The sequence below is a fragment of the Monodelphis domestica genome, chromosome 1, assembly GCF_027887165.1.
Source record: "Monodelphis domestica isolate mMonDom1 chromosome 1, mMonDom1.pri, whole genome shotgun sequence".
Classification (NCBI taxonomy): Eukaryota; Metazoa; Chordata; class Mammalia; order Didelphimorphia; family Didelphidae; genus Monodelphis; species Monodelphis domestica.
In genome coordinates this window covers 722,751,580-722,776,241 of record NC_077227.1, presented here as the reverse complement: position 1 = coordinate 722,776,241, position 24,662 = coordinate 722,751,580, and the positions used below count along the sequence as shown (strand labels likewise).

The window sequence follows — 24,662 nt, the reverse complement described above, 5'->3', positions numbered from 1 at the left end:
GAGGCTTACCATAACTGCTGAGGGAAAGAAAACGGAAGGGCTGGTCACTGTTTATTTTATCTATCCACGGGAAACAGAATATAAGAGAAAAGAGAGTGCTCCTGCCCAATGGGCTGCATCAAGATAACAGGCAACAGAAAGAAGGCAGAACCAGCCATAACTTCTCTTGCTCCTCTTTTCTCTGCTAAGGAGATTCTGAACTGGAAAAGGTAAAACAAAAATGGATGGGATCAAATTGAAACAGTGAGAAGATAAGTAAATGCAGAGTGATCCTTTAATACGTCCAAGGGAACTGACCTAGAAAAACTGATTTCCAGAACAAACTATCCCTGAGAATGGGCTAACATGAAGAGTAGTCCAATGTGCTGGCCTTCCTGAGGAAGCATCCTTCTTTCGTAAGGGAAAGGGCCAATGGAATGTCCCTTTATGGTGAAAGAGTCAATGGACATGGTCCTTGGGCATGCCCAAGTCATGCTCTATCCAGGGCTATTATATAAAGATATTTTTGAAAACTCATAAATATGCTTCCATAGAAAAAATAAAAGGACAAAAAATAAAGTCAGGACCCCAAACCTCTGAGCCTCTGGAGGGAAGGATGCTGACTAATAGACAACATTATGGCCCATGTTGGAAACTTTCCTTTTCTAAACATCACATTCTGGATGGGGAATTTTTGACTCCAGGTACTTTGGAAGGGATCGTGTGGCTGTACTCTTTGAATGGTATTTCATACCTTGACACTTCCAAATTGTCATCATAGAATCAACCAGGAAGACAAGTCAGTTTAGAGTATAGAGCCAAAATTTGGTTATTTAAAGTTCCCTGTTGATGAATAAATGAATCAATTAATTATTTACAAAGCCCTTACCTTTGGTTTTAATTTCAGACCAGTTTAGATTGGGAGGCAAAAGAGTGGGAAGGGGCAGGTAACTGGGGTTAGGTGACTTGCCCAGGGACATACAGATAGTTTTTGAGATTAGAATTTATTTCAGGTCTTCATGGCACCAATTGACCCAACACTCTTCATTGTCCCATCAACTGCCTTCAGAGTCTGAGGTGTCAATTCTGCTTCCATTCATGTCTCAGATGCTGACTCTTGGGAGCATTTATGTTTGTAAGGGAACTTAGCATTGACTCTCACAGAGAATGTGGGCTTCAGTTACTGGGTTCCCACATCACTTGGATAGACTAAATTATCTGGATCAGTGAGACATTTTCCTGAGTGCAGCAGCATCTCCTTGGAGAGTCAGGAATGCCTCCTTTACACAAGACTCAGAGAAGTAAGTGGAGTCACCAAAGGCATCCAAAGCTCAGCTTCTTATACTTTCCTTTCAAAGGAGAAGAAACAGAGACAAAACTTCAATATCATCAAATATCTCCCCCTTGAGAATATCCTTTAAACTGAAATAAGTTCAAAAGCTTCACCCCCTTCTCCAGCAACTGGACGAATATAGCACTAAGAGACTCAGTGAGGAGGGGAAAGAGAAGCACAGATGGTGGGTGGCTGTTACTGGGGGAAATGCTGGTTGGACTCTCCAGAGGGTCCAAAGAAGCCACTGAACAAATGACTGATTGGCTGCCAGGATCTATTATGGAGGATTGCCAGTTTCATAAGGGAAGGGAAGGTTCTGACTATCCTGAGATATTCCATCTTGGGATTCCAGAAGAAAGCATCTATTGAAAACAAAGATCAAAGATCTGATCTCCAAAGAGGGTTGGGGGGTCACTGAAACCTGCCCATTGAGCAGAAAACTCATCCCTCTACTCTCCTTGGTCTACAAGATTGAGCCCACATCCTCCTGGTGTGCATGGCTCCTGCTGAGGAAATGAGGCCAGCTGAGGAGGGCAGCCATAAAGGGGCACCTGGGAAGGAGCTGCTGGGGAGCCAGAGCTCAGGCACAGGGAGATGATGGGGTCTCAGGCTCAGCTGTTCTGCCTCCTGCTTCTCTGGATCCCAAGTGAGGGAGGAAGATCACAGATTGCCCTGAGCAATTGTTAGAGGAGTCCTGTGAAGCCATACTCGTATCTTATCTCTCTGGGGAGAATTGGGTTATGGGTGATTGTGAGGGACAGAGGGTCCCTTCATTGGTCAGGAGGCAGTCTGTGTTGGCACCTGAGGATTTACCTCACCACATTATATCAGTGATTCATCCTGGTACATTGGAGACACGAATGTTTGTAACTTTTTCTTTGTCCTTCTGCTTGCAGGTTCCAGAGGGGCCATTGGGGTGACCCAGTCTCCAGCCTCCCTGGCAGTGTCTCCAGAAGAGAAGGTCACCCTGTCCTTCAGGGCCAGTCAGAGCATTAATGATCACATACACTGGTTCCAACAGCTCCCAGGCCAGGCTCCCAGGCCCCTCATTTACTGGGCTTCCAACCTACACTCTGGGGTCCCTGCCCGGTTCAGTGGCAGTGGCTCTGGGACAGATTACTCTCTTACCATCAGTGCTGTGGAACCAGAGGAAATCACAGACTATTACTGAATACAAGACAATAGTTATCCTCTCACAGTGCTCCAGCTCTGAACAAAAACCTGCCCAGGCAGCTGCTGAGGGAGCCCCCACTGTCCCAGAGGCTTCTCCTTCCCCCACAGCTGGGGAAGCTTGTCTGGGATGCCTCCAAAGGAGGTTTCTAGGTCTCACAGGAAGATGCAGGGACTGGAATGGATGCTGAGCCTGGTCTCTTCCTCACCAACAATTATGGAGTGGCGCCTCCTCAATCATTGGATGCAACCAAAAAAGTGGATTTCTCTCACTCATACCTGACCAAGACTCCCCTTTCCAAATCCTCAAAAAGTGTTCTTAGACCCTTTGCATGAAGACTTGCAATGCAGGGGACAGAGCTACATATCAAAAAGGAGGAAAAAAGAAAGGAAATCCCTAATGGCCCAAGATTTAGAAAATTATCAGAGACCCATTTTCCAAGGATCTCAGACTGGACAAAGACATGTAGAGTGGAGAGAGGAAGGGCCTAATGACTAACCCAAATAATATCATTGTTCTGGGGTCAACATACAGAGTATCTGACTGTGGAGGATCAGCTAGGAAGTCTCTACTACAACTTGGTCTAGAATAGCCAGTATGAACTTTGGAGATGGAGATGTCTCTAAATTTGCACATCTCACATTCCTTTGACCCACTACAGTTCTGCTTTGCTCAAGGAGCATAGCCCCTTCTCTGATACTAGCCCACCATGCTTGAAAGTCCTATGCCAAGGTCTCCCATGTCTCACTATTGATACCAAAGTTCTTCATAAAGACCTTGAGAGTATCCTTGTGGCACTTCTTCAGACTTCTGTCTGAGTCTTTTGCCTTGCACAATAAGATATAAGTCTTTGGAGAGGGGCAGAGGAAGAGTCCCATTTCTCAGTTCCTCTCCAAGGCCAGATTTGAGTATCGCAGTGATGAATCACTCCATTTTGTTTACAAAGTTTGTATCTTCATTTACATCATTGTGGTCTGATATGTCTTGTTTTACTGGTGGTGACTTAGAGAAGTCAGTGGAAAGGAACATAGCAAGGAAGAACAAAAGGTAACAAGAAATTAGGAAGAAGTGGTTGAATAAAGTGTATCATCCAAAATGTCAGCTACAAATATGTGGCAGATGGCAAGAGAATGGGAGAGCTGCTGGATGGTCCATGTGCTCTGTGAATTTTATATTTACTCCACCTGCTTAGTCTAACAAAACAGGAATGTCTACACCCCTACTTAAGGATTAAGTATTTAGGAGGATGGCCTATGACAGACATGTACTAGCAAATGACAAATCATTAACAACTGACAGACCCCCTTGGCTGTCCTAAGTTAAGCTTAAGGACCATTGGTATATGTGAGACACAGGAAGTGATGTAAAAAAGGGTCTCTATATTTCACGTCACTTCCTCTCTCCAGCCTCTTTTTGCAGAGAGGTGGCTCTGGCTCTAGTGGTGGAGAGGTGGCTGGTGGCAGCATGCTAGGCATCTTGGCATCTTGGCATGGCTACAGTTATTGTCCAAGTTTGGTGGTGAGAGTCCTTGATACAAAACTGGAAGAAACTTAGTAACCTAGTTCAGGTGAGGCGTCTTCACTGAGCTCTCTTAGAGTTTAGGCTGATTCTTTTTTTCTCCTTTAGTTTTCTTAAAAACTCCATCATCCTAGGAGGCCCCTCATCTTGGAGGAGACCTCGTAGCTAGAAGGTCTCTGAACTACCCTCGGCTCAGGCTAGGCCAGAGAAATCTTATACCCTTTACCCTCTCTCTTCTTAATTCCTTCCCTCTATATTAATTAAATCACCATAAAATTCCCAAACTAACTTGAATATTTTATTGGGATTTGAATTAATCCCTGGCCACCAACTAAATTTATATTTCAGTGAAAAATCCCTAAATTTACCCCTTACAGGTCCACTGTGCCCTAGTGCTGGGCAGAAGAGTGAGGAAGGGCTCCATCAGTCTGGGAGGAGTTTAGAGAAGGGCAGGACAAAAGGGGTATCCTGGGATAGAGAGGCAGGACTGAGTTATTATCTACATCCCAGGAAGGACCAGACTCCAATGAGGGTTAAACAAGGACTGAGAGCCTTACTTGGCTTTCTGCATTAGTAAAACCATGAATAAACCATCAAATAGAATGAATCCTCAGAGGAGTCATATCCCAAGGTACATGTCTCTGTACTTGTGTCTCTCACTTCTTTCTCAAGAGGAGGGAACACACTTTGTCACTGATCCAAAGGTGTTCTAGTCTTGTTCTGCTTAGAGCATCTCTGCAATAATGCTCTCACTTCTGGATGCCTGATTTTTAAAGGAGTTTAGACAGAATGGAGTCCAGTCAGAGCAAGTACCAGGGGTGAAGAGAAAGGAAGGCCAAAGGAAACAAGGATGCTTAACTGGAAGAAGGACGAATAGAGGAAAGTGGGATTAACTGCCCTCAAGCATGCAAAGGGCTGTCACAAGGAAGAGGGGCACGACTTGTTCTTCCTGACACCAAACAACAGAAATGTGGCCAAAGTGTGGAAGGGACAGAGAGTCAAACTTCACACAAAGCAAGAAGAGCCTCCTGACCATGAGAATGGAGTGAAGTGTAATTGATGGCCCATGATTGGATGTAATAATGATGATGATGATGATGATGACAGTAAAGATAGCTCTCATTTCAATACCAAGGACCAGATTGGCTGCTAAGTACTTTATAACTCATATTTCGTTTTATCCTCACAACAATCATAGAAGGTAGGCACTATTATGATCCCCATTTTTCAGATGAGAAAATTGAGATAAGAGTTAAGAGAGTTGCCCAGCATAACAGAGATAGGAAGTGCTTGAGGCTGGATTTGAATCAGGTCTACTTGTCTCCGGGACTGACTCTAACCACTGCACCACCTAACTTCCTGGGTAGCTCTGTCCCCTGCACTGCAAGTCTTCATGTAAAGGGTCTAAGAACACTTGTTGAGGATTTGGAAAGGGGAGTTTTGGGCAGACATGAGAGAAACCACCTTTGGGGTGACATCCATTGATTGAGGTGGTGTCACTCCATGATTGTTGGTGGGGAACAAACCAGGCTCATCACCCATTCCAGTCTCAGCAGCCTCATGGGAAAGCTAGAAACCTCCCTCTGAGGCAGCCCAGACAAACTTTCCCAGCTGTGGGGGAAGGAGGAGCCCCTGGGACAGTGGAGGCTCCCTCTGCAGCTGCCTGGGAAGATTTTTGTTCAGAGATGGAGCACTGTGAGAGGCCAGTAATTGACTTGTAGGCAGTAATAGTCTGCGATGTCCTCTGGTTCCACAGCACTGATGGTAAGAGAGAAATCTGTCCCAGAGCCACTGCCAGTGAACCCATCAGGGACCCCAGAGTGCAGGGTGGAAGCCCCGTGAATGAGAAGCCTGGGAGACTGGCCTGGGGGCTGTTGGTACCAGTTTATGTAATTACTAATGCTCTGACTGGCCCTGCAGGACAGGGTGACCCTCTCTCCTAGAGACATAGCCAGGGAGGATGGAGACTGGGTCACCCCAGTGGCCCCTCTGGAACCTGCAAGCAGAAGGACAAAGAAAAAGTCACAAATATTCATGTCTCCAAAGTACCAGGATGAATCACTGATGTAATGTGGTGAGGTTAATCCTCAGGTGCCAACCCAGACTGCCTCCTGACCCATGAGGGCACAGATGGCCCCTCCGACCCTCACAATCACCCACAAACCAATTCTCCCCAGAGAGATAAGAGACAAGCAGGGCTTCACAGGACTCCTCTAACAATTTCCCAGGACAGTCTCTGATCTTCCTTCCTCAACTGGGATCCAGAGAAGCAGGAGACAGAAGAGCTGAGCCTGAGATCCCATCTCCCTGTGCCTGAGCTCTGGCTCCCCAGCAGCTCCCTCCCAGCTGCCCCTTTATAGCTGCCCTCCCCAGCTGGCCTCATTTCCTCAGCAGGAGCCATGCAAACCAGGAGGATGTGGGCTCAATCTTCTAAACCAAGGAGAGGACTGGGAGGAGTTTTCTGTTTAATGGGCAGGTTTCAGTGACCCCAAACCCTCTTTGGAGATCAGATCTTTGATCTTTGTTATCAAAAGCAACTTTCTTCTGGAACCCTGAGATGGAATATGCCAGGATATCCCTTCCCTTATGAAACTGGCAACCCTCCAGAATGGAACCTCAGAACCAAGAAGATGTCAGACTGACAGTCAATCAGTCATTTGTTCAGTGGCTTCTTTGGCCCCTCTGGAGAGTCCAACCAGCATTTCCCCCAGTAACAGCCACCCACCATCTGTGCTTCTCTTTCCCCTCCTCACTGAGTCTCTTTGTGCTATATTCGTCCAGTCACTGGAGAAGGGGGTGAAGCTTTTGAATTTACTGAAGTTTAAAGTATGTTCTCAAGAGGGAGATATTTGATGATATTGAAGTTTTGTCTCTGTTTCTCCTCTTTCTCCTTTGAAAGGAAAGTATAAGAAGCTGAGCTTTGGGTGCCTTTGGTGACTCCACTTACCCATCTGAGTCTTGTGTAAAGGAGGCATTCCTGACTCCACAGAGACCCTGATACACACAGGAAAGTGTCTCATTGATCCAGATTATTTAGTCTGTCCAAGTGATGTGGGAACCCAGTAACTGAAGCCCACTTTCTGTGTGAGAGTCAATCCCAAGTTCCCTTGCAAACAGTCAGACTCCCAAGAGTCAGCATCTGAGACATGAATGGAAGCAAAATTGTCACCTCAGACTCTGGAGGCAGCTGATGGGGCAATGGAAAGAGTCAAGTGGTGCCAGGAAGACCTGAAATCAATTCTAACCTCATTCTTTCCTTTCTGCTAAGTTACTTTTGTCTTGTGCTGAGAAATGTTGCAAGTCACTGTTGCTTGGATCTAATCTTTCGTGTTCTTTGCTTTTAAAGTTATAATGTCCTAATAAGTTTAATGTTTGTATATTACAGACTGTTGCCAGATCTGTTCCTCCCCCTTTCTTTGTATCTTGTTCCACTATTCCAAAAATTTTCTCTTCAATCTCTGTTACATTATCATCTAATTGGATTTCTTGTTCTATCTGCTCTTTAGTTTTATTTTGTCCTTTTGGACCCCAAAATTCTATTTGTATGCAGTCTTCTTCCTTTTCATTTTCCCCATTTCCTTTCCCATCTTTCCTTTTTGATGTTACCCAATATACCTGGTGTCATAACTGACATTGTTTGTCAGCACCTAAAACTACTTGCGAATAATGAGGCTTTGCTTCCTGTTGGATGTATCTCTCCATGGTTTCTAAATTTGGTGCTTGCAATGAATTCTTGCAAATACAATTGCAACATTTTGTATTTGTTTGTATATTGTTGCTACTATATGTTGCTTTTCCAGGATCTCTTTTTATTATTAGCTTGGACGAATTGTGCCTTTAAATAACAGTCTCGAACCATTTGTCCCAATTTCTCACAAAGGAAACATGTGTGTACCTTTCTTCTTTGACCATTTTGTGTGTAATTTCTTGTGGTTTTGTATGACTGCAGTGTGGCTAGATTTTTATTTCTTCAATTTCTTTATGTTTAATTGTGCTATTTGCCTCCTTGAGCTTGGTTTTAAGCTCTTTTATTATTTCATTCTTTTCCTCTAAGATTTCTTTATGACCTGTGAATGTGTAAATTGCAGTTTTTCTTAAATCATCCAGACAGTGTTTTCCAGTCTGGGCATTGAAGATTAAAATATAATCTAATGGATGTGCTACTACTTCTCACAAATTGTCTCCTTATGTGTTGGAGATTTTGTTCAATTAACTTTTCAAATCCAAGCACATCCTCTGCTACTTCAATAGCCCTATCAAGGTACTTTGATGGATGTTCCCCACTCTCCTGTCTCAATTTCTCAAATTGTCCCCAAGTATCTGGTCTTTTAGAAAAACATTTCATTGTTTCTAATAGATCTTCTCTGGCCTTTTTAAGATAATGCCAATTTGCATTATTAGATAACTGTAAGTCTGTTCATTCCTCTGGCCATGATGTTAAATTTGGATTGTTTCTAGTTTCATCAATAAATTGTTGCTTTTCCCTTTTTGAAAATAATTCTGAGAGAAGAATTTCAGTGTCCTGGAAATTTGGATCATAAAGCCTAACTGCTCTTTTAAATTCTTTCAAACATTGTACAGGCTCTGAAAACCAGGAAGGCATCTGTTTTTTCAGTCTTTCAAGGTCTGCTGCTGTAAACAGTTTGTGTGTTTTAATAAGCATTATACCACTGTCTGATTGTAGGCTTGTTTGATCTCTTAGTGGCAATATTGGTATTCCCCCTTCAGCCCCATCTGTCTTTTCTTACTCTGTTACATTGTTATTTTTAGGTATGTCTTGTTGTGTGTTAATATCTTCACAACTTTGTTTCTCCTCAGTTAGTTGTTTAATCATTTGCTTTAGTTGTGTTATCTCCTCCTTCATGGCTAAAATCATCACAACCATTTCATTGTCTTTTGCTTTTTTCCCATAAATTATATGTATACATTTTTTTCAGGGCATAGTATAATTGGATTAAGGAGAATAATGCTAAAGCATATGTGGGAATGAATGAAATCAAGCAATCTACACTAATCTTAAACCATTGAAAACGTTCATAGATGTGAAGCAGAAAATAAATATAATCTGGAATCTTGACAAAAAATAAATTGTAAACCATATAAAAGAAATGTCCAATTTAGGCTATATAACCCATGGCAAGTAGTAATTTCTTTGTTTTCTTGTATCTTGAAAAGCCTTTCACAAAGGAAAAAAAAGTTTGTTTGTTTTTTTTAAGTCTGGCCCTTTAAGAGTCACCTCATCCCTTCCAAAGGAGTGGTTTCTTATTGGCTGTGGTGTTTCTAGGCAGATTAGTTGCACTCAACACTGCTCTCAAAATGGCTGCTTTCCACAGTCACATAGGCTTTTGAAATGTTATGTAGGCCTGATTTCTCTGAAACTTCTCTAACACCTCCAACTGCCTTCTTTTCCCCCAATTTTTGGCAAAACAGGCTAGAAAACCTAGCTGGCTCTGCCAAAACTGTAATATTTAAAGGGATTGTTTAGGAGTGAAGAGATACAGGAGATAAGGAAGGTTTTGTGACAGGGAATGGAAGAGTTGAAGGGAGAGAGTGAATATGACTGCCAGTGAGGTAAAAGGAAAGAAATACCCCCTGCTGAGAGGCTGTCTTTGAAATTTGGGGTTCCCAAGAAATGGGCCAACTATGATAGCCTGAGGGGATGTCTTCTCTATTGATTGATGTTGAATATACCCTAGAGTAGGCAAACCCTCCTGAGGGACAAGCCTCCCCCTGACCAAGGTCACCCAGCAGGGGTCTGATAAGGACAGCTTATGGTTGAATGGCTGTCCTGAGTTTCAGCTCCCTCTGTGTTCCCCTGAAATGATACTTCTCTTATCTGACTGTGGTTATTTAAATAAAGATGAATTTAATAACAAGTTTGGATTGGGGAGAAATCAAGGAAGAAGGAATTGGGATTTCCCTAGACTGGGTTTGAGACTCTCTCAGCTTTTGAACGGAGGCCAGGCCTCACAGACTGATGGACAGTTCCTCTTATTCCTGTCTATGCTAATCTGTGCTAGTTTTCTCAAGTTCAAAGTTTTATCTGTAGTCAGCAAGAGGAAGAAAAGGTTCTGACATTCAGAGTTGTTTGGGCCTTTCTCTTCCAGCTGACGCCCCTAAAGACCATCCTTAAGTTCAAACTGCTCCCCTTAAATCCTTTTGTTCAATGACACGATCACAGGAATCCAGGTAGAACACACCGTTGGGAAAATCAGGAAAAGAAGTACTTCTATCCTGAGGCAGGGAGAGAAGCTCCTTCCAGTCCCAGGGCCAGGAAAGAGAGACCCAAGACCGCTGTCACTCTCCAAGATCCCCTCCACCCACCAACTATCATCACTGTTCATCAATTTCACTCTAATCTTCCAACTGTTGTTTGTTGCACCTGAGTGGCAGAAAGTCCAGAACTTGCTTCAGTTTTCCTTTCCACAAATTCAAAGCTCAGCTTCTTATACTTTCCTTTCAAAGGAGAAAGAGGAGAAACAAAGATAAAACTTCAATATGATCAAATATCTCCCCCTTGAGAATATCCTTTAAACTGAAATAAATTCAAAAATTTCACCCCCTTCTCCACTGACTGGATGAATATAGCACTAAAAGACTCAGTGTGGAGGGGAAAGAGAAGCACAGATGGTGGGTTGCTGTTACAGAGGGAAATACTAGTTGAACTCTCCAGAGGGGCCAAAGAAGCCATTAAACAAATGAATGTCAGTCTGATATCTTTCTGGTTTTGAGGTTCTCTTCTAAAGGGTTGCCAGGTTCATAAGGGAAGGGAAGGTTCTGACTATCCTGGGATATTCCAGCTCAGGGTTCCAGAAGGAGGCTCTTTTCCCTAACTTAGATTAAAGATCTAATCTCCAAAGAGGATAGCATCACTGAAACTTGCCCTTTGAGCAAAAAACTCCTCCCACTCCTTTCCTTGGTATAGAAAATAGAGCCCACATTCTCCTGTTTTGCATGGATTAGAGCCACGCATGGATACAAGTACACATGAGTTCCCAACCAGCCTCAGACACTTCCTATTTCAGATATGCTGGGCAACTCCCTTAACCTTCATTTCAATTTTCTCATTTCACAACGTTGCATCATAGAAGCACCTTCCTCCTAGGGTAGTTGTGAGGATAAAGGGAGATCCGAGTTATTCAACTGCTTAGCAGCCAGCCTGGCACTTGTTGAGTACTACAGACATGGGAGCTGTCATTATAATTATTCTGACCTCTAGTCGTAGATCATTGATTACACTAAAATTGATTATACCCCATTCTCATGGTCAGGTGTCTCTTCTTGCTTTAAGTGTGAAGTTTGCCTCTCTGTCCCTTCCACTCCTTGGCCACATTTCTGTAGTTTGGCACCACAAAGAACAAGGTGTGCCCCTCTTCCTTTTGGCAGCCCTTTGTTGTTCCTTCTTCTAGTTAAGCATCCTTGTTTCCTTCAGCCTTCCTTTCTCTTGGCCTCTGGTCCTTTCTCTATCCTGGCTGCCTTGCTCTTTCTCGACACAAATCTGTCTAAGAAGTCCAGTTAAATGTCAGGCATCCGGAAATGAGAGCATTATTGCAGAGATACTCTAAGCAGGGCAAAACATGAACACGGATGGACCTATGAAGAAGCGTGTTCCCCATGTCTTGAGAGAGAAGTGACAGACACAAGTACAGAGATCTGTATCTCAGTGTATGGCTCCTCTGAGGATTCATTCTGTTTGATGGTTTATTTGTGGTTTTACTAATACAGAAAACCAAGTAAGGCTCTCAGTCCTTGTTAAACCCTCACTGGAGTCTGGTCCTTCCAAAGCTATAGATGATAACTCAGCCCTGCCTCTCCATCCTAAGATACCCCTTTTGTCATGCCCTTCTCTACACTCACTGCAAAGGCTCCTCTCAGACTGATGGAGTCCTTCCTCGATATTCTGCACAGCACTGGGACACAGTGGAGCACAATGGCCATCCAACAGCTGTTTCATTCTCCTGACACCTGCCATATGTTTGTTCTGCAAGCTGACTTGTGGAGCCAAGGGTTCCTCCTGACTGGATGTAGTGACTTAGGTGAAATAATGATGAATGGGAGACAGCTTTTGTATTCAACCTGCAGCACAGGTTTTACAGGATAAACTGCTCTGCCTTGGCTGAGCCTTAGCTTTATTTTATACCTTCATGATCACATATCTACTTGACACACTTTCATTCTCAACATACATGTTTCCATAGAACTTAATAACAGACACGACGCCTAAGGAGATAGTCAACAAAATATTGTTGCTAAGTGCAGAGTCAGAGGGTAGAATCAACATGACACAGATTTGCCATAAGTTTTATGCCTAGAAAAGAGAGTCCTATCTAAATGTGTACATAAGAATCCTTAGGTTTAATTTTGTAAGTGGGATCTCCTGGTAATATTCCAGGGAGACAGAGTGGAACATCTGTATTAATCCTGCAAGCATGTTGCTCTCATATATTTTTCCTGGGGCTAAGCAAGAATAATAATCATAGTAATTCCAATAATTAGGGGATGTTAATAAGGAAAGTCACTTAGGGAGGTTTCTGTAGATGTTTCCATCCTTCCTGGGGGCTGCTTTGCAGTCCCCGGTTTCCATGTATGACCGTGTCAAACAGTGTGGTCTTTGATGTCCCCAGGAATGTTTGGACCTGACACTTTGGATTATACACTTTATTCTATCACTTCTTCCTAATTCCCTCTTTCGATTTCTTCTTCCCTACCATGTGTCTCTCCAATGACTTCTCTAAGCACCACCAGGAAAACAAGATATATCAGACCTCAGTGATGTAAATGAAGATACAAACTTTGTAAACAAAACGGAATGATTCATCACTGAGATACTCAAACCTGGCCTGGGAGAAAAACTGAGAAATGGGACTCTTCCTCTTCCCCCTACCAATGACCTCTATCATATTGTGCTGAGTTATTGGTTGGTTTAACTGAATTCTCAACCTCTCCCACTTTTTATTTTTTAGCTATTTGTTATACTCCTCTAAGTTGAAGAACAGGCTGGGATATATTTGGAAATTAAGATAAAAAGGAAAGATATAAAATTTTAAAAATCAAAATAAACAAAATAGACATAATATAGAGCATATGGATTGTTCTACTTTTCATCAAAAAAAGAAAAATGAAAACCAAAACATTAATTCCTTTATTACTTTTGTTTTAAGAGGGATCTTATTGAATACAAGTTCAGGCTCAGAAATAATTGTAAATTAGTAGAAAAAGAAAATGCAATACATCCTAATAATCTTTAATCTAAACAGAAAAAGACAGAAAAAATGAAAATAAGCAAAGTCATTATATTATAGAATTTATAGGTGGTTGTATTTCATTTTTTAAAGAATGATCTCTTCTCATGACACACTCACACAGACAGTGCCTACATGATAGGGGAAGAAGATGTAAATGGAAATTGAAGTATATAGCTACAAGAAGTCTGGAAGAGAAATGTAATTTAAAGATTCAAATGTTCATGATTCCACCAACATTTGAGTGGCCCTCTTTGCAAAGCAAATTTTCAAAGTAATAGAGATCTTCTGTATCCATATGTACAGAGCTGTGCTTTGTATAAAATCTTAACTTAAATATAAAGGATATTTCTTTTTTTCTTTAAACCCTTACCTTCTATCTTAGAATCAATATGGTATATTGTTTCCAAGGCAGAAGAGCCCTAAGGACTAGGCAAAAGAGGATAAATGACTTGCTCAGAGTCACACAACTAGGAAGTTTCTAAGGCATTTTGAGTCCAGATTTGAAAAAAAGCACCTCTCATCTCTAGACCAGGCTCTCAATCCACTGAGCCACCTAGCTGTCCTGAAAAAGAATAATTCCATAAATACCAGCAGAAGAGTATTTAATCATCAAAGCAGTCTGATACTGGCTAAGATTTAGAATCTTTGATTAATGCAGTAAATTAGGGGCAAATTCCCTTAGCAATCTGGTGTTTGATAAACCCAATAATGTCAGCTTTTGGGATAAGAACCTACTATATTTCACACAAAATGCTGGGAAAACAGTATGGCAGCAATTAGGTATAGACCAGTATCTTGTGCCCTATACCAAAATAAGGCCAAAGTGGGTATATGATTTAGACATAAAGGATGGTGCCATAAGTATTAGAAGACTATAGAATAGTTTACCTGTCAGATCTATGGAGAAGAAAAAATTCTTACCAAATAAGAGATAGAGAGCTTTATAAGATATAAAATGAATAATTTTGATTATAATAAATTTAAAAGGTTTTGTATAAACAAGACCAATATAATCAAGCTTAGAAGGGAAAAAATAATGGGAAAATTTTATCAACAAATTTCTTGAATAAAAGTCTCATTTCTCAAATTTATAGAGAATTAAGTCAATTTTATAAGAATACAAGTCATTCCCCAACTGAAAAATGGTCAAAGGATTTGAACAAGCAATTTTCAGATGAAGAAATCAAACCTATCAATAAGCAAATGAAATTTTAAAATGATATAAAGTACTCTTGATTAGAAAAATGCAAGTTAAAGACACGTATTTTATACAATTAAAATAAGCAAATCATTATACTATACAATAAATAGGTCATTGAATTCTCCTAGGGGAAAAAAAGATACTGCCTTCATGCCGCACACATGGAAGCTACCTAAATGATAGGGGACAAAGAAACAAATGGGAGTGTCAGGATAAGTCAAAAGGGAGTTTGGAAGAAAAAATGTGATTTAAATGTTCAATTGTTCATGATTCTATCTGACCCTTAGTGAGCCTCTTTGCAAAGCAAGTTTTCAAATTAATAGAGAACTTCTGTCTTCATATACATAGGGATGTGATTTTTTTTTTAATTCAAAGTTAAGGATATACTTTAAATAAAAATCCAGGCTTATTCCTAATGTGAAGATTAAAATTTATTCTCCCCTGATTGTGAAGATTAAAATTGTAACCCCTGCATATTTTTAGAACACCCTACTTAAAGTTGAGTGGGAAGATCTGCCCATTTTTTAGATCTAATCACCAAAAGTGTAAACATCCCACATAATCATTAAGTGGGAGGCCTGTGACCCACGTGTGCAATAGTGGGTGATGAATCAGAATTGACTGACTGCCTGTTGGTCAGTCCTAAGCAAGGTTTTAGACTATTATTTGTCCACCTAAAAAGTGTAGGAAGGCACAGGAAGTGATGCAAAAGAAGTGTCTTTAAAAGGAGCAGTCACTTCCTGTGAGAGAGGACTTCTTCATTCTTTGGAGTCATATAATTGAAAATCTGTTACCCTAAAAAAAGAACTACATTTCCCAGGAGCCCACTAACTTCCTGTCATTATGTACTTCCTATAGATAGGGGATATTAGGCTGGAACATGGAAGGTCCCGCCTCTTTACTTCCTGTCTCAAGCTTACCACAGTAAGGCAGGTGTTTGAACTGGCTAATCAGGCATGGTCATGTGGTTTTTATTTTGTATTCTCTTTATTCCTTGATTTCTAATGATCATTTAATAAACCTCATAAAATATAATTTTTTTATTATTGAGAATTAATTTTAACTTTTACAGGAGACTAAAGGAGAAAATCTGCTGATTGTACCTGAGACCCTGTTCCTGATGAGACTCTTGGACTGACATGTGGTGAGTGAAACAGCTGACTCCTTTCCTGGATATTTTCTGAAGAAACTAGACTCAGGAGAGACTAGCCTCTTGAGAGAGTTTTTCCCCAGGTCCTCAGCTTTTCTGAGGCCAGCTAAGAATCAACATTTCATGCCCGGGTTAGATTAGGGGCTGGAAATAAATTACTTAGTGCTTAAGCTAGATATCTTACCCTATCCTCTCTCTGATTTTCTTACTTCACTCTTTCTACATTTTGTAAATAAATCTCTTTGGAATAAATTAAATTCCCAGCAACCACAGTCTTAAATAATCCAGTCCAACCCTTTTATAAATAACCCGTTTCCCCCCTTACACTAAAAAAAAATACATATCAGAAGACCAAAAAAAAATTTTTTCTACAAGAAACTGTCAAGCTCCATTTCATACACTTTGATTTAAAAATAACTACACAATAAATCATACTTAGTTTTCTCAACTAACATTTTCTATACTCCATACTGAAATTCCTTCCTTCATATTTCATGTCATTGAAATTATTACAATTGCCTTCTTCTATTTCATCACTGTTGGTAACCTAGCTTACTATTTCCATCCCCACCCATTTGACACCAAGTAAAATTGAGAGAAAGAGAGAAAAAAGAACCTTGTAACAAATAAAACATAGTCAGACTAAATGTATTCACACAGTTGGCTATACCCTAAAAGTTATGTCTCTGTCCATCATACCCATCACTTCTCTCCCAGGAGGTGAGTAACACAATTCTTACGTACCCTGGAAATATTTATTGGTCAGAATTCTTAATCTTTCATAATTGTTTTTCTTGAAATTTCTATTCTTCATGAATGATTTGTTCTCTTGCTTTTATAAATTTCATTTTGCTTCGGTTCATACTAGCCAAGATTCCTGGAAATTATTGTGTGCTGTTGGAATCATGACCACTTCCGCTTTTAATTTATATTTCTCATCCAAACTCCCTATAGACTTATCTTGACATTCCCTATTTCTCCCTTCTTGTTTAGGTAGTGTCATCTGTGTGGCTGGAAAAGAGTATCTTTTTCTTTTCAAAAATAATTTACAACTCCCCATCAATTATATAACATAAATTATTTTCTTATTTTAACTTTTTTGAATGTTCATTTTTCCTTTTTACATCCATTACACACATACCCAGTCTACTTAAAAACAAAAAGTCAAAAATAAAAAGAGTTCAGTATTTTGTTTCTCTTTTTTCTAAACTAAAATCATTCCATTCGTAAATTCTATATTATGGTTATTTTTTATTTTGATTTTTAAATTTCATATATTTTCTTTTCATGTAAATTCACACACATATATCAACATGTTTGTCTACTTAGATAAGTATAACAAATACTAAAATACAAAAAATTAGGAGGGAAATAGTTTAATTAAACCAACCAATAAATCAACATAATATACCATTAGGGTAATAGGAAGATTCAGTTTCTCAAGTTCTCTCCCAGGTCAAAGATGGATATTTCCATGATGAAGCATGCAGTTTGGTTATAAAGTTTGTATTTTCATTCACATCATTGTAGTCTTATATGACTTGTTTTCCCATTGGTGCTTAGAGAAGTAAATATAGAGGCATATGGCAGGGAAGAACCAAATGGAAAAAAGATTCAAAAGTGGTAGAATAAAGTGTATCATCCAAATGTAAGCTTTAGACATGGCAGATGGCAAGATCATGGTACTGTTGGATGATTCATATGCTCCATTGTGTCCTAGTGATGTCAAAAAAAAGGGAGGAAGGACTTCATCACTTTGGGTGGTATGACAAAAGGGGTATCCTGGGATGGAGAGGCAGGGCTGAGTTATCATCTACATCTCAGGAAGTACCAGAGTCCAATGATGATTTGACAAAGACTGAAATGCTTTCTTGGTTTTATGCATTAATGAAACCAGAAAAAAAGTCAAACAAAATGAATCCTAAGAGGAACCAAAACCTGAGAGGTCTGTCTCTGGACTTTGGGTCTATCACTTCTCCATCAATAAATGAGGAACATACTTCATCATAAATCCATAGGTGTTCTAGTATTGTCCTACTTAGAAAATTTCCACAATAATCATTTCTGGGTGCCTCATTTTCCTGGCCACACTGAGGGAGCTAGGATAGGGAAAGGACCAGAGGTTAAGAGAAAACTGTTTGAAGTTAGCAGAGATGCTTAGCTTGGAGAAGGACAAATATAGGAAAATATGATGACTACCTTCAAGCACTCAAAAGGAGGAAATGTGATTTGTTTTACCTGGTATCAATCCAAAAAAATGTGGTCAATGAGTAGAACCTACAGAGAGGCAAACTTCATACTTGAAGCAAGAACAGACTCCCTGACGATGAGAATAGGGTAAAGTGAAATTGATGGCCCGTGACTGGAAGCTGTATTAAAAAGGGGTGGTTAATTTGTACCCCAATGGGTTAAAACTTTCAGTATAGAGAGGGGGAAAGAGATAACTATTTTAATGTCAACTCAACCAAGGTATTACAAAGGAATAACTAACATGGAAGGATAGGAAAAGGAAGTGGAGAATAGGGGTCCCTGTCTCTATCTAAACCCTTTCCCCTCCCTCCTCAAGTTTGGGGGTAAGTCAAGCCTTGGCAGTCTGAACCCCCTGAGAGAAAGTCAGGTTGACTCACCCCTGGTCAACAGGAGCTGAGTTAAAGTCTGCTCAGTTTTCTCTTCAGAAAGTCCCTTCAATTAGAAAGTGTTGGGAGGAAAGATTTCCAGTCACCAGCAGGAAAAGTGGGTAACTGTCAGGAGAAAGTATTTTTTTTCACCCTTTCCCTTTGGCTTCTCAAGACTGAGTGCCCAACTCCTCTACCAGCCAGAGTCTTCTCCTCCTCCAGATTCCAAACTCTTGGGGCCCCTCCCCCATCGAGGCGATCAATTTTTTTATTCTTCCAGGCTCTTCAGCCTGGCACTTTTTCTTTAGTGCCAGCCTCTCTCACAAATCCACCATTTCCTATTGTTCACATGGTGCCACCCAGGCCCATGCCAGTTACTTACATTCTATGTCTATATTCTGGGATGTATGGGGTGCTCAGGCAGGAGTAATATCTTTGGTATGGAGGGCTTGTCGTGCCCTCCTAGGGCAGCTCTCCAGCCTCTGACCCTCACCTGACATCCAGCTCTCACTTGTGGCTCCTAGTAGCTGCTAACATGCAGCAGTGCCCACACCCCGGGCAACGGCTTCAACAGGCCGGCTAAACCTTGTGAGGGTAGCCATCAGGTCGTCGTGGACCCCTGGTGAACTAGGGCTTTGCTCACCCAGCATGTGAAGACTGCTTCGGCTGAACAGACAGTTCAACGGCTGAGATGGCGACGCAGCAAGGCACTGTGGAGTGCTTAGGGTGTGTTGGAGCACAAAAGACAACACAGCCATCCAATGCAGCTGAGGAAGTCTCCAGATGTAACAACTTTTCATGCCACTGGACCCAGGCTTCCAACACCAAGAGAGTGGGACTGTTTCTGTGCATCGACTTTTCCACTTAAATCTTCATGCACAAGTGTCTTTGTGCACAAAAACACACAAAGACAATAGTTATCCTCGGTTACCGAGAGACTACTACTACTACTACTATGTCTATTCTAATCTATGTTACTTATTGTTCCCATCTAACCTCCCCCCTCCCAAAATAATAAATCTTATCCTAATATGTCTATTTGCTAATCTAAACCCTATCTTATGCTGAGACTGAGTTGTGGGAGGAGGGTTAGGATTATGTACCCAACATAGTTTTACAATATAACAATTTCTTAATACAAAGGTTATTCCTATTGCAATCAATATAAAATTGAACTCTCAAGTAAAATTGAACTATTCTATGCCTTAAGTAATACTAATTCCAATGTAACAATTCATAACAATTATATATATATATATGTATATATATATTAACTTGTATCTAATGAAATCTGGTTTATTCTGTCCCTATGTTACCTCTCTAGTTACATTCCCTTTTCTACTCTAAAATATTCTGTCCCTGTCTATTAATGGTTAGTATTTTAACTCTCTCCTTTCTATATACATTAGTGGATTAGATCATTATTATGCTACATATGTACATGTCTGTTATTTGTACACATTTACCTGTCACCTATTATTTACATACATATATACAGCCTCTGATAGTAGAGATTTATTTACAGATATGCAATTTATAGGCTATCCTTATATATGGCACAGCCCCTAATGTCAATGTGAAATGTGTTCATGTTCTAGTTATGTTGTGATGTATGCATATTTATTCCAGTGTGCATGTATATGTACTTCCCTTTATGTGAAGTTAATGTGGTCGGCAATTAATCTTACGTGACCCATTTTCCTGAAGTTCATTCCCCCATAATGTCTTTGATTCAAAGTTTTTCCAGTTGTCAATGTGTCTTCCATCCTTTGACGTTGCTTGAAATTTGTCACACACACACTTCTCCTTTACAGGATACATACTTGCCTATCATCTCACCTTGAAAGACGATCTCAGGTATCTGGAACTACAGGATCATGTGTGTGTATGTGTGTGTGTGTGTGTATGTAAGATTAAAGTGTGTGCATGTAAGAGTGAATTTGTTGTTGCATGTGAGTGAAACTTTATACAGAATGTTTGTGCCATCTTCATGTGTGCAAGTGAGATTTTTTTTTTGGTAATGAATGCAGGTATCTTTCTTAATGCAATTATTATAATCCTTTGTGGTTGATTGTAGAGGTTAATGATATTTTAGTCTAGACTTGAGATGGATATTTGTATATAGGTTTACTAATTCTAAGGGTTTCTAAATAAATCCACCCAAATCAACTCCCAGGTTCCTCAAGGAACCGCTTCTCCTGTGTTTCACAGGCTACACTAATCCTCCTTGATCTAACTAACCCAAATTTATATTATCTGTCTTGGGCATTATTCTATTTCAGTTTCATGAAATAATTTTTGTTTGGGTAAAATGCTCCAATAGCATCTTGGATGTTTCTCATCTACATTTACTGGGGTTCGTGGACTTGTCTCAGTTTTTTTTTCAGCTAAGGATTGTCATTATGGGCTATGGGGTTTTCCTGATTTGATTAAGGTTTCTTTGTGGATCATGTGTCAAATCTTATGCCTAGAACCAATCTGGTTTCTCAAAAGGTTTTGTGTTGCTTGCTACCCTATATAACTCAAACCAGTCCTGGTACCACATCTACTCAATAGATGGTATCGGTTGTGTTAAGGGATGCTCAAGGTTCAATAAAGCAGATGTGATAATAGCATTTCATTGTTTATATCTTTTCAGTTTGCACTCTATCAAATTACTTCCAATTCAGTATCCCTGTCCCCTAAATCATATTTCTTACAAAATTTTTCATAACTATTAACTCCTATAATATACAATATTTCCTCTACTGATAAAGAGTTTCCTATGTTTCCAATTGCTTCATCAAAATCACATTCAGAAAAGATTGTTCTGAATTCAGGTGGTTCACTATTCCAAATTGTGTCCCACTCATCTAAATCTTTGTGAACTTTATCATAGAGTTTGATGTATTCATAGGGTTCTTGTTCTACATCACTGTTTTAGTCAACTATTATTGTGCCATTTGGTACTGTATCATCTGGATCTGAGTTTGACTCTTGGTCACTGATTTCTGTACTCTCCATGTCTTTCACTAGCTTTTGTTCAATGACATGTTTTAATTCTGTGTCAGTGTTGTTAAATCAGGTTTTGTGTCTTCGTCTGACCCTATTTCAGATATTTCCATATTTCCCAATACTTTTTCTAGCTGTTGACCAGTAATATGCTCTAATTCTGTTCTGTGATGACAAATTTGATTTTTGTGGGCTTACTGCTTCCTGCGGATCTGCTATTAAGTTACTGGAGTGCACTGGTTCTACCATATCTTTTGGATCAGGTTCTTGTTTATCTACTCCCTCTTGTGAATCTGTTGACATAGAAACCATTCCCTCTATGGTGGTATCTTCTAGGAATGACTTAAATACAGGTCCACTCTCCCCTGTATCACTGAGAGGTTTGTACTTTTGTTTTACCACTTCTATCCTAAGATATAGTTCTGGAGTCTCTTGTAAATTAGCTATTATGGTGTTTACATACACAGATTTCCTACTATCATCAGAATCTTTTTTCTTGCCCCATGGTTTGTAATGCACATGTATAATTAGTAGATGTTTCAGGTTTTGTAGATGGTATAGTGTAATCTATCATCCCCTCTTCAGTTATTCCATCCTCGTTCAATCCACTATTATTAATTAGCTCTGTATCACTTTGGACCACTGCTGTCTGTGAGCTAACAGCTTACTCAGAGGAAAGGTTTGTGTTTGTGTTAATTTCAGTTTGAGAACTGCTTGGATGATGTTTCACTATCAAAGACTCTTATGTTCCCACTCTCTTAGATTGTTTTGCAGCCTCTGGTTCAGAGAATAGACAGTCATTGGAATTTTGTTATTGATTTGTGCTAAACCCATCCCCAGAAATGGTATCTCTGAGTGTTATAGGATTTTGTGGGTAAAAGTCTTTGGCTTTTGGATTTGTTAGTTCTCCCCTCATTGGTCTTTCTTTCCCCTCTTACATGTATAACTGTATCAGCTCTAAAGTCTCTTGCAACAATGTCACATTTGGCTATCTTGTCAGAATGGTGTGGATAATTAAATTGCTGTGTTAAAGATTTGCTATCCCTGTTTGATTTTCCACTCCCTAGACCCATTCTGCAAGTTAAGAAATTTTCCAAAGAGGTTTTTAATCTGTTCCTTGCTTTTATTCATGCAGTTTTGTGTGCCTATGTATTGTGAACCATAAATGTCGTGTTTCATGTCTGCTATTGTGCAATTTCTCTCTCCATCTCAATTATAGACTTTTGTTTTGTCATTAAGTTGCTTCCCTTGGCATCTTGCCCAACTGTTTCTCCACAACTAAAATTTTAAAGTTTTCTTTTTCCTTTCTACCATCTCCCTTTTTGTACCTTATGCTTATGCCCTCATGTTACCTCCCAAATTTGCCTCTTTTTTACTAGATAATGCTAGAGCCTGGAATCATGTGGCATAATGATTATTCCTTGCAACAACTTCTGAATAATGGGGTTTTGCTCTAGAACTTATTGCTGCTTCCATAGATTTCAGGTCTGGGGTCTCCTGTTCTCTAAATCTGCAGTGAGAGCAACACTGCTTGCTATCAGAGTCCTGTCTCTCATAGTTTTTGTTATTATATACTTTTCCCTGATGACATACATTTTGACCTTTCCCATCTCTCTTATTTTGGCCCTGTTTATAGCAATGTTTCATTGGGAAGTTTCTTACTATGTGTCCTTGACAAGAACACAAAAAGCAAGTCCTGGTATCTCTCTGCACCCTCTTTTGACTTCGGGGTGTCTATATATACTGTGTGGTTTGTCTGTTAAATATCTTAATTGTAGCTAGGTCCTTAACCTCCTCTAATTCTGCCTTAATATTTCAGAGATCTCTTGGAGCTTTTTCTTTAGATCATTCTTTTCTCTTTCCTGATCTACCTTATTATCATGTAGATAGGTGGCAGTGTCTCTAAGTTCATTAAGTGAGATAGTGTCAAACTTAGGGCAATAGTTCCTGAAGAAATCCCTCAAGTGCTTATCATAGCCCTTGAGAAATTGTCTCCTCAGGTGTGCCTCTGATTCTTTTGAGTCAGGGTTAAAGCCTAACAGTCCCTCGATTTTTTCAATAAGGTGATTAATAAATGTGCTTGGGTATTCATTTTTTTTCTTGGGATAATCTGTCAAATTTTCCCCATGCATTGGGTCTTTCTGACAATTGCTTCATTCCCTGCAATAGATCCTCATGGCTTTTTCTTATTTAAGTCATTGATCTTGGATTAGAAAAATCCAGATCCTCAAAAACTTCTGGCCAGCTCATGAGTGAAGAATCTTTTCTAGTTTGCTCAATAAAGTTTTTATGTTCCTGGGGTGTAAAAAGTTCAGATAAAAGAATTTCTACATCCTCAAAATCTGGTTCATAAAGGTGAAATGCTCTCTTTAGTTCTTTAATTGTGAGATGAGGCTCTAATAAAAATTTAGGCATGCATTTCTGTAAAGTCTCTAAATCATGGATGGTGAATGACTTATGAACCTTTGCATGTAAGATGCCAGAGTTATCAGTGACCTTAGCTATATCACGCAAAGGCATAATCTTTTGAGCCTTTGATGCATTTGCAAGATTGTAAGCATATGCATTAGTTGGTGCCTTATTGTTTTGTGTCTGTATGTTATTGGCAAGGTCATTTCCCCCTATTACCCCTAATGGTGTCCCAGTATTAGTAACTACAGCATCCTTATTAGTCTGTCCCATCACGTCCCTAGTCTCCACATCAGTTCCCTTTCCCATGCCTTGTTTTCTCTGCATGTAATCCTGGCATATCTCAGTTATAATAGGGATCTGATCAAGCAATGTCTCTAATTTATTATCAATGACTAAAGCATGTACAGTTTTCTTTTGGACGATCAGGTTGGCACCAGCTTTGATGTACTTTAGATGTTAGTCACTGCCACCAACACAATATAGACTTGGGGTAAGATTTGTCAGAGGTTATTTACATCTACATAATTTCATTGGTAACTGTGTCCATCCCATAGTGATATTGGTTAATGTCCCCATAACATTGTCTATCATCCCTGCCACTGTATTATAAATGACACAGTATCCCCAATAAATGGCAATTATTCCTAACATAGCAGACCACAGTATTAGTTGTAACATGTTTGCCATTAGATCTTTTCTAGGCTCAAACTGCCAGGAGTTAACAGTTAGAAAATGGTTGTTATTCCCACATGCTTTGCTTCTAGCAAAGGTTTCTTATGAACCTGGCAACCCTCTACAAAGGGACATTTAAACCAAAAAGAAACCAGCTTGGCATTCAATCACTCATTTATCCAATGGCTTCTTTGGGCCCCTTCTGGAGAATTCATCCAGCATTTGCCACTGTATCACAGACCCTACATTCATGATTCTCTTTACCCTCCTCACAAGGTCACATAGACAGTGCTGATTGTCCAATGACTGGACAGGGATGCCAAGGTATTAAATTTAATGCAATAGAAAGAAAACTCTCAGAGGAAGATAAATTAT

The 24,662-nt window shown here is 39.9% G+C and overlaps 2 gene segments (V, D, J or C); one reads left to right on the top strand and one right to left on the bottom strand.

Annotated features, from left to right (window-relative positions):
• Positions 1–1,909: 1,909 nt before the first annotated feature.
• Positions 1,910–2,483, top strand: LOC103097355 (immunoglobulin kappa variable 3-11-like). The segment is given in 2 exon segments: positions 1,910–1,958; positions 2,209–2,483. Coding segments are annotated over 2 exon segments (324 nt in total).
• Positions 2,484–5,680: 3,197 nt separating this feature from the next.
• Positions 5,681–7,703, bottom strand: LOC130457451 (immunoglobulin kappa variable 1-39-like). The segment is given in 2 exon segments: positions 5,681–5,997; positions 7,634–7,703. Coding segments are annotated over 2 exon segments (387 nt in total).
• Between the last annotated feature and the right edge of the window lie 16,959 nt (positions 7,704–24,662).